The 11,290-nt window shown below is 39.2% G+C and overlaps 1 protein-coding gene across 2 annotated transcripts in view; it reads left to right on the forward strand.

Annotated features, from left to right (window-relative positions):
• Positions 1-10,907, forward strand: part of SNTB1 (syntrophin beta 1) — a 327,494-nt gene extending 316,587 nt beyond the window's left edge. Inside the window, exons 6-7 of one of the 2 annotated variants that reach the window (XM_043979857.1) lie at positions 3,136-3,335; positions 8,617-10,907. In XM_043979857.1, the coding sequence (XP_043835792.1) occupies positions 3,136-3,335; positions 8,617-8,709 (293 nt within the window). In that variant the 3' untranslated portion in view covers positions 8,710-10,907. The remainder of the gene's footprint in view (positions 1-3,135; positions 3,336-8,616) is intronic. The other variant, XM_043979858.1, reaches the window with a different exon arrangement.
• Positions 10,908-11,290: the final 383 nt, after the last annotated feature.

Below are 11,290 nucleotides of genomic sequence, written 5' to 3' on the forward strand. Positions count from 1 at the left end.
AAAGGAGGGAGGGAAGAAGGGAGAAAGGGAAGGAAGGAGGGAGGGAGGGATGGTGGGAAGGAAAGAAGGAAACAAGAATTTATTAAACACCTTCTATGTGCTAGTCACTGTGCTTAGCACTTTACAATTATCTCATTTGATTTTCAGAACAACTGTTGGAGGTAGATGATATTATCACCCCCATTATACAGTTGAGAAAACAGGCAAACAAGGTCAAGTGACTTGCCCAGGGTCACACAGCTAGTAAGTGTCTAAGGCTAGATTTGAACCCACTTCTTTTTTACTCCAAGGCTACTATACCACACTACCTAACAGATAGTATCTGTTAAACAGGTTGGCTTGCAAAGCAGGTATCTCACATATATTTCATGTTCTTTTCCAAGCATCTAGATTTTTCAAAACTGATCAGCTCATCATCTAAGAGCAGTTTGAGATGCCATCACCCACTTCTGAGTCATGTGGCCAAAGCTTTTATTCTCTTTTTGCCAGCACAAAATCAGCCTCTCCATTAGAGAGGGCGATGTGGGGGAAGGGAGGATTGTTTCGGTAAAAGTGGATGGCATGGTGAAATTTTACAGTGAACTTTACATTATTTCAAAGAGAGACCATACAGCAGGGTTTCTTTTTTTTTTTTTTTCCATTTGGGACCCCTTTTTGCCTGAGAAAATTTTATGTGACCCTGGATATATAGGTATATAAAAGAGATATACATAACCTTTTACTGTTGCCAAGTTTTTCACAATCCCCGTATTCAGTTTTGAGACCCCATATGGGGTCAAGACCCACAGTTTAAGAAGTTAGACCATACACAACAGAAGGGTGTGCAACTGACTGCTCACTGCCTGTAACAATGGGTTTTTTTCTGTATCTGAGATGGTCAGGTGGAATGAACTAATGAAAAATATACATCATGGGGGCAGCTAGGTGGCACAGTGAATAAAGCACCAGACCTAGATTCAGGAGGACCTGAGTTCAAATCCTGCCTCAGACATTTGACACTTACTAGCTGTGTGACCTTGGGCAAGTCATTTAACCCTCATTACCCTAACCCCCCCCCCCCAAAAAAAATATGTGTGTGTGTGTGTGTGTATATACATACACACACCATGGCTGATTTACTTTTTTAATAAATAATTTAAAATATGGATCATTAGATCATTTTTGAGTCACTTTCTCCCATCTGTGTTCAGAGGTCATTCTATTTCCATCTGTTAGAGAAGATATAAGAACATCCCTGGGGGTCGCTTGGAGGCAGTCAGGTCCTGTAGATGGGACACTGAACATGGAGTTGGAACAGATGTATTAACCCTAAGCAAGGGACTTACCCTCTCTGAGCTTGTTTCTTCATCTGCAAAATGGAGATGATATTTATACTTTCTGTGTCCCACATGCTTCTATCACTTTAAGTTTTGTAAACTGCTCTCCCAGCATTATCCCATTTGATCCTCATAACAACCCTGGGAGGTAGGTGCTCTTTTTATTCTCATTTTACAGATAAGGAAACTGAGGCATACAGCGGTTAAGCAATTCTCTCAGGATCACACAGTAGTAAATTTCTAAGATGAACACAAAACCCTGGTTTTTCCAACTTCAAGAAGTAAATTGCTCCACCCACTACACTGTAAGATGAGATAATATAGGTATAATGTCTTAAAGCCTGAGAGTTCCTTGTTGGTCTAAAATACTGTTATTATTCTATTCAGATTTTCAGGACATTAAAAAAAAGTTTTCCTAATATTTGCTTGTGAGACAACCTTTCATGAAAGGTTGATAGTCTTGTGAATGCCAAATTACCTCTGAGTTTGGCTCCAGCCCAAAGGGCCATTTGAGTAGATTTTCACACTAGGGCCATAACATAAACAGATTTTAGTAAGTGCAGCTAGGAAATGTTTTTAATATTGTCTCCAATTTATTTCTCCCAATACCTATAGCAAACAGGAAAAAAAATTCCCCTTATCTGTAATCTCATCAGTTTGGGTATTTTATCTCCCAAAGCCGCTTCTAAAGCTTCTCTTTCTGTGTGATTTTTGTCCATCTCAAAAAATGAGAAAAGAAAATTTAATCCAAAAGGAAGATGTTTCAGTCCTACTAGAGCTAACGTGTCAGAGTAGAAAGATTATTGGACTGAGAGTCAGGACACGTGGCTTCAGGACTCTTTGGATTCCTAAGGCCCTGTGTAATGTTTCCAAATTATTAGTAGATGAAGTTTTGTCTCTGCCACTAAGTAGCTTTATTATTTGAGGGGCAGTTAAATCACTTCGCCAGGCCTCAGTTTTCTCATCTGTAAAATGGGGGAGGTTGGATTAGATCCTAGACTCACTTGAGGGAACTGGAGCTAGGGGGACATAATGGTGGTCTTCAAGTATTTGAGGGGTTTTCATATGGAATCGAGAGGTGGCTAAGCTGGTTTTATTTGGCCCCAGAGGACAAACCCAAGAAGACTAGGTGGAAGTTGCAAAGAGGAAAATTTAGGCTTGATATAAAGAAAAATCTCATGATGATTAGAATTATCCAAAAGTGGGATGAGCCTCCTTATAGATCAGTGGCTTCCACTTCACTGGAGAGCTTCAAGCACAAAAGCGGTATTGTGGTGGGGATTCTTTTTCAGGGAGGTGTGGGATGAGGTCCTTTCCAGATCTGAGATTCTAGGATAGCACGCCAGAAGGGACCTTAATGTCTAAATGGTTGGTCCAAGCCCCCTAATTCTAGAAATGAAGAAACTGAAACCTGGAGAAAAGTTGTCTTGGCCGTGGGCAACTGGTAGGAAGTGGGAGAACCCAAATTCAAACGTAGGTACTTCAATTCCAAGTACGCAGCTTTTCCCAACACTTTAGACAATCTCCAAGGTCCCCCCTAACATCCTTTTGACTTTCTAGTATTTTTTTTTAGTGAGGCAATTGGGGTTAAGTGACTTGCCCAAGGTCTGAGGCTGGAGTTGAACTCAGGTACTCCTGACTTCAGGGCCAGTGCTTTATCCACTGCGCCACCTAGCCGCCCCCAACTTTCTAGTATTTTTAACACTGGGCATGAAATCCATGGGTGACACCAGTGACAGAGGGAATGTGAAACATTAAATGCCTGAGAAAATATGTTGTCTTCATTTGCATTATAATTGTTTCCTCCCTTGTCTTGCAGCATGCACATACAGAAACCAGGAGTGCCGACTGACCATTCATTATGAGCACGGATTCTCTATCACCACTGAGCCCCAGGAGGGTGCCTTCCCCAAGACAATCATTCAGGCTCCCTATGAAAAGCTCAAAATGTCTTCAGATGATGGGATCAGGATGCTTTATTTAGACTTTGGAGGAAAGGATGGAGAGATTGTAAGTGTGGTCAGTACCAATAAGGCCACTGATTCGCTTGGTTATCTATATTTATAGTCTTTTTTTTGTATGGGGGAAAATGAGGGTTAAGTGATTTGCCCAGGGTCACACAGCTAGTCAGTGTCAAGTGTCTGAGGCCGGATTTGAACTCAGGTCCTCCTGAATCCAGGGCTAATGCATTATCCATTGTGCTACCTAGCTGCCCTTGCCAATTATCTCAAAGTAGATTAAGCATGTATGCAGGTGGGCATGGAGAACAGTGATGCATTTATAGTCTTTTAGGAGGCTAGGTGACACAGTAGACAGAACAATGGACTTGGAGTTAGGAAGTCTTGAGTTCAAATTCTACCTCAGACATTTACTAGCTGTATGACCCTGGGCCAGTCACTTAAACACTGTCAGCCTCAGTTTCCCTATTTGGGGATAATAATAGCACCTGACTCTCAGGATTGTTCTAAGGCTCTAATGAGATAGTATACATGAAGTTCTTGGCAAACTTTAAAATACTGTATAAATGCTAGGTGTTTGTTGGAAACCTACGGGAGTGGGAGGAGTGTTCCTTTTGGTTATGTTACTACATCTATGTTTAGGACCACATATATGTTTTTCACTCTGGCTGAGAGACTTCAGAAAAATTTGAAGCAATTGAAAAAATTCTTTCCAAAGAAAGAATTCCTTACAAAGTCAGTTCAAGTTTTGACTAAATATGACCTCTAAGTTTTGTTTGGGATGTGTTCCAAAATAGGTGGAAATTTCAGGAAATTAATGAATTAAGGCAATATTTATGCTTATTTTTAGCAACTAATGAACACCTATTTGAAGAGAGTCCTTCATTTCTTTCAGTCTTGGTTTAATGGAAAGGGTTTTGAAGGTAGAAGTTCTGAGCTCCACATCCTATCATTGTGACTAAACTTCTCAAAACATCTCACCATGCTCCTCTACCCCAATTCAGTGTCCCACTGTTTTCTGTCTCAGTCAGGCCACGATCTTAAATTGGATTCTGGTTACCACATTTTAGGAAGGATATTGCTAACTTGGACATCAACCCTTGGAGGAGGGTGACCATTATGGTGAATAGCCTGAAATTTTTGTCACATAAGGATTCCCTGAAAGAACTGGGGATTGTTCAGCCCAAGCTGGGGAGAGATGATAGCTTTCTTCTATTTTTGTACCATTAAAGAGGAATCATGCTGGTTATGCTTGGCCTCAGAAAGCAGATTGTATAGAACAAATTGAGACTTGACATTGAAGAACACAATTTATAACAATTAGTGCTATCCCAAAGTAGCTGCCTCAGGAGGCAGTGTATTTGCTCTCTCTGGAGGTTCTCAGTCTTTTTTTTTTCTTTTTCTTTTCCTTTTTCTTTTTCTTTTTTTTTTAAGTGAGGCAATTGGGGTTAAGTGACTTGCCCAGGGTCACACAGCTAGTAAATGTTAAGTGTCTGAGGTCAGATTTGAACTCAGGTCCTCCTGAATCCAGGGCCGGTGCTCTATCCACTGCACCACCTAGCTGCCCCAGGAGGTTCTCAGTCTTAAAGCTTGATGACCACTTGTAGGGAGTTTTATCAAGAATTGCTTTTGGGGGTGCAGCTAGGTGGTGCAGTGGATAGAGCACCGGCTCTGGATTCAGGAGGACCTGAGTTCAAATCCGGCCTCAGATACTTGACACTTACTAGCTATGTGACCCTGGGCAAGTCACTTAACCCTCATTGCCCTGCAAAAAAAAAAAAAAAAAAAAAAAAAAAAGAAAGAAAAAAAAAGAATTGCTTTTTGGGTACACCATATGAAATAGGTTGAGGGAACTGCAAGTTTTTAAAAGGCTGTCATTTAAAAAGTGAATTGGACCCGTTCTCTCTTTGGTCCCAGGGTGCAAAACCAAGATTAGTGTTGGAGAGGGGAAGAGCAGAGTTACTGAGAGGTACATTTTAGAATCTCGGGATGCCAGAGTTAGAGCCTGAAGGGATCTTATAGACCATTGTGTCTAATATCTTCAATTTTCTGATGAGGAAACTGAGGCACAGTTTAATAAGAATATTAAGTGAGTTTTGAACCCAGGTTTTCTGGAATTCAAGTCTAACACTCAAAAACATCCTAACACTAAAGTCCTCTGAGTCCCTAAATCAGTTCTTAATAATGTATAATTAAGGACAACCGAAATACATGTAATCCTCAAGTAATATGAAAGCCAATAACTTCAATATGGTGCCTGACTCTACCTAGGGTAATTCTCCTTCATCTCTTGGTCTTCCTGGGCTATTTTAGCATTTGTAGGGACCATGAATCTGTAGCTTTCCTTTTGTTTTTCAAAAGAATGGTGCTGGTAAAAATGTGATAAGTGAATGTAGGAGCCTTCAGTCAAGAAATGTGGACACTGCAGACTCAATTGATGCTAAATAGAACAGGGATTACCAAATCTATAGAATACTGTGGGAAGTCATAAGCAGTCATCATGAAGTTGATCCTGTCTGACTACCATGTGATCTACACTGAATCCTTGTGCAAGGTTCTGAACTAGCCATATTTTCACACATCCATTAGAGCTTCATAATGCTTTATTGAATTGTCTTCCTTCCTTCCTTCCTTCCTTCCTTCCTTCCTTCCTTCCTTCCTTCCTTCCTTCCTTCCTTCCTTCCTTCCTTCCTTCCTTCCTTCCTCTCTCTCTCTCTCTCTCTCTCTCTCTCTCTCTCTCTCTTGCACTCTCTCTCTCCCTCCCTCCCTCTTTCTTTCTTTTCTCCCTTTTGGTTTTAATCAGTAATGTTCAGCTAGAAGCACCATTTTGGAATTTTAAAGGAAATTTTGATGCACATTTTCCCAAATATACTTCTAGTTCTGTAGGTGCTCTGTCCATCACCCAAGTACATATTTTTTCCTTCAGAAAAAATTGGTATATCTAGAAAACTTAAAAAGATTTTTTAAAAAGTATTCTGCAGTATGTTTAGCTTCCCCCTTGAGAAAAATCACTTTATGCATCTGTAAATACTGCCTACCTTCCAAGGTGCCCTGTATGTTGACTGTCTGCTGACTGATACCACTAGGCTTTGCCCTAATAGAGTTTATTGTTCAGAAGGGGGATATGACACTATAATACAACATAATCCATGAAAAGTGCTTAAGAGAGGCACAAATAAACTATTACTCAAGGTCCAAAGTGGGAAACGTCATACTTGTGCTTAGGTATAATAATACTAATTTTCATTTATAAAGTACTTTGTGGTTCACTAAGTGTTATACAAGGGCAGCTAGTTGGCTCATTGGATAGAGTGCTGGGCCTGGAGTCAGGATGACTCATCTTCCTGAATTCAAATATAGCCTCAGATACTTACTGGGTTTGTGACTCTAGGCAAGTCACGTGGCCCTGTTGGCCTCAGTTTCCTCATCTGTAAAATGAACTGGAGAAGTAAATGGCAAACCACTCCAGTATCTTTGTCAAGATAACCCCAAACAGGGTCACAAAGAATCAAACATGACTGAAAAAATGACTCTACAAATGTTGTACATACACTGGTTCGTGTGATCCTTCCAACAATCCTGGTGAGATAGTTGCTATTTGATCCCATTCTATAGATGAGGACACTGAGGATCACAGAAGTAATGTGAGTGGTCCAAAGTTATCCTGAGTGATAAGCCCCATTCTATCAATTGCACCTTAATACCATATGTATTTATATACCTAGCAGAGCGAGGGCTTTCAGAGATGCAGAAGATGTAGTCCTTGCCCTCCTAGAGCTTATAGTCCAGTTACCTAATGCATGCACAGGCTCCAATGAGAGAAAGCAAAATAAAATCTGTAAAGAAGTGTTAAATACAATAAAGCACTCAAGTGATTAGAATGTTATATGCAGCTACTCTAGACATTCAGGAAGGAGCTTTATTTGTTAGGTTTCTAATTTATGTAAATCCTATTATGAAATGGATTTATAAGATGCATAGTAATGAATACATTCCAAGAATTATTGCTTTCTCTCTTAGGAATTTGGGCTTTAGAACTAGAAGGTACCTTGGAGATCATCTAATCTAATGCCTTCATTTTACAGATCAGGAAATTGAGGCCCAGAGTAAGGAAGTTATTTTTAATTAAGGTCACATAGCAAGTAGGAGACCTGGAATTTGACCCCAAATTTTCTGAATCTAACGCCAATATTCTTTTCATAGTGCCATGCTGAATGACAGATAAATGTCTTTTAAAGATAATTTGCCTAATATAGAAAATGAACACACACTTATTTCCAAGTGTTACCTCCCTCTGGATAAGTGGCCAAAGGATATAAGCAAATGATTCTCAAAAGAATTGCAGGTTATTAAGAACTACATGAGGGGCAGCTAGGTGGCGCAGTGGATAGAGCACCGGCCCTGGAGTCAGGAGTACCTGAGTTCAAATCCGGCCTCAAACACTTAACACTTACTAGCTGTGTGACTCTGGGCAAGTCATTTAACCCCAATTGCCTCACTTAAAAAAAAAAAAAAGAACTACATGAAAATTGTTTCAGATCATTAGTAATAAGAGAAATGCACATCAAAATAACTGAAGTTTCACTTCACACCCAGCAAATTGAACAAGACAATGGAACACAGGAATAGGCAGTCGGTATGGGCTGTAGAAAACAGGCACGCTAATACATTGTTGGGAGAGTTATTTGAAATGAAGCTAAGCAAATGATTACAATGTCCATATGCTTTGACCTAGAGGTTCCACTCCTAGGCAATATGTCCTAGAAAGAAAGGGAAAGATAGTCCTGCCAAAATATTCTTAGCAGCACTTTTTTTCAGGATCAAAAAACTAGAAACAAAGCAGATGCCCACTGACTAGGGAGTGAGTAAACATCCTGTGGTAGATGAATTTAATGGGATGTATTGTCTGGAAACAAAAAAAAAAAATCAAAAAAGACATTTTTCCTGCCCTCAAGGAGTTTATATTCTAGTTGAGGAGAAAGCATGACAACAACTTGATAGATATAATATATGTAAACCAAATTCCCTCTCTGCTCTGCAGAGGTGGGAGGGCCATGGGCATAGAATTATACTATTATACATTATACCATTAGTCTCGGGTGCTGGTTTGTTTTATTGAACTACTTTTTTCCTCTTTTCTTTGTTAAAAGGGAAGTTTCACTGGGTGGGACTGGGATACATTCACAAATTTTAGTGATATAAAAACAAAAATTATGAACCAAAATCAAAATTAAAAAATGATAATTCATCTAGTTATAATAATCTTCGGGCCTCTTTGTTGTGAAAAAATCAATTATTTTATAACAATCATCAACTTAAATCTCTCTCTCTTTTTATTTCAGCAATTGGACCTTCACTCCTGTCCCAAACCTATTGTGTTCATCATTCATTCCTTCTTGTCTGCTAAGATTACAAGGCTTGGGTTGGTGGCATGAATGGTTTCCACAAGAAGAAACAGAACCACCGTGCTTACTGGAAGTATGATCTACCAATCCATGTTAGGTGCTAGCCAGCCAGCAGCAATGCCCCAGGGGGAGCAGAGGACATTGGTTGACAGGTCTAGCCAGTCCTGGTGACTCTCTGAGGCATTGCTTTCAGTTTAGTCAATCACAAAGGAGCTACATTAATTAAAAAAAGCATCACCAGGAATTTCAGAACCAGTTTCTTTAGTCAAGGAAAATGTCCTTCTTATCAGGGGGGCAATAAACAGCTTGTAAATACCGACAAAAGGGGCTTTTAAAAGTTCAATGATTTGAAAAGATTTAAAATATATCGTACTATAGAAATTAGCATATTACTATGTGTTCACACTTCAGAATCATTGTTGTACCTATTTTCACATAACTTGTTTATCATAATGAGCAAGGGCTAAGTAGGTAAAGAATGGACACTTATCACCCTCCCCCCCATATACCGACCCCAGCCCCAAAAGCAAAGATACAGGATTAGAATTGGACTATTTCCAGCTGCTAAATAAATTTCCTTTCTTTGAGGGGAAAAACATTTCTTTCACATAGAATTTTGTCTTTCATCAATGGATCATAAATTCATAGATTTAAGGAAGGGACTTTACAGACCATTTCATCTAACTCCCTCATTTTACAGATGATAAAACTTAGTCAAAGCAAGGGAAAAATGACTTCCTCAAAGTCTAGCAGGTAGTAGGTAGCAAAGTTGGAAATCTATATCCTGATTCCACATCCAACATCTTTCCACTATCCCAAAATATGGTGTGGCTACAATACCCTTTTTTGATGGATTATATTTCTGAAGTAAAAGAATGATTCTGAAGTGTTCTCCATTAATGAATGCTGAGCGGAAAAAAAAATCAATAGAAATCAGTCTACTGATTGGTAGAGCTGGAAACTGCATAGGTTACTTAGTGCTTGGGGGAAGATGATTAATCCTGGGACTCCAATGTGAATACCAAGGTTTGCTCTCTGAGAGCAGACCCAATCAGGAGGAAGCTGGCATCAGGCGTGACTATAAGCTTTCTGGGTTGGAGAGCAAGTCACAAATCTTTTTTTAAAATTTTTCTTTCAAGAGCTACCTTTAACATGTAAAAGGAAAAAAGAAACCCTACCAGGCCATATAAATTCTTTGTCCCCTGTTCAGGTTTGTTGATGTCAGTGTTGAGTATTGAACTTATGCTTCTGTCCATGTCAGTGGTGACTGGGAAGAGCAGGCCTGGGTCACATATCAGGGTGTGCTGCAGCAGGTTATCCTTGAACCTGATTCTATCCAGTGTTTCATATCCTTTTAGGATCACAGTGATAGCAGTTAACGGCCTGGTTTTATTCCACCAAATAATCAGGGATAAATTGAAGCTGTTCAAACCTAACTTCACTGAAACTAGATCTCAGAGTTTTAGGGTTTATATCAACTCCATCCAACATTTAAACAAGTTTTTTCTCCCTGTGGCTTGTAGACAAGCTTTCTGAATTAGAGCTCTATGATTTTCAGAATCTCGATACAGGGGTGGTGGTGCAGGGTTTGCACGTATCTATGCAAAGAATTTAAAACAGGTAAATTTGAAAATTGTCCCACCTGCTTTCAAACCTCTCTGCTGCCAGGGCTATGAAATGAAATGATGTGCAAAGCCTTATGGGGATGGGGTGGGGAGGGAAAATTGATTTTCTTAAGTGTGCTTATAAATTTGGATCTTTATTTCTATAGAGCTAAAGATTAAAATGCAAGCTTATGTACTGAAGGAAAAGCTTGACAAATTTGTAAGTTGCACTGCATTATTTCCTTACACATCTGGAAATCACTGGGATGTTGTTTTAGAAGAGAATTCTACTCGTGTATTGTAAATAACTTCTTAGGAACATGCTAGTGCCAACAGCTGAAGTCGCCACAGTACATCATCCATGGTGCTCAGTACTACATGAAGAATGAATGAGTAACTTACTCAGAATTAATGTGCAACAATCCTATTATATATTTATAGAAAAATTTAAATGATGATAATTGCAAATATTCTTCATCACTTACCAGGTTTGGGACTGATTCATATCTGGGTGGGGTCAACAGAATGATACTACCTTCTCTGCATTTATAAAAAATTAATTAAAATATTTATATTTTAGAAGAAATATATTTGAATAAAATTATTGGATTTTTCTGAAGCAAACTAAAACGTGTCATTAGCAAGTAACTTAGCTTTTATTAAGAGAATTGCATATCTGGGGGTCATTTCTTGCTCCAGAGAAGCTAGAATGCTTATGGTGGTAGACTTGTCACAGACTGGCTAAAATGGACCAGCTTATAATATGTGAGTGTGTGTATGGAGATGGATGGATGGACAGATGGATGGATGGATGGATGGATGGATGGATGGATGGATGGATGGATGGATGGATGGATGGATGGATGGATAAACAGACAGATAGATATATAGATAGGTAGGTAGGTAGGTAGATAGATAAATAGATAGATAGATAGATAGATAGATAGATAGATAGATAGATAGATAGATAGATAGATAGATAGATAGATAAAGATGGGAGTTTACAC

This window comes from Dromiciops gliroides, chromosome 1 (genome assembly GCF_019393635.1).
Source record: "Dromiciops gliroides isolate mDroGli1 chromosome 1, mDroGli1.pri, whole genome shotgun sequence".
Lineage (NCBI taxonomy): Eukaryota > Metazoa > Chordata > Mammalia > Microbiotheria > Microbiotheriidae > Dromiciops > Dromiciops gliroides.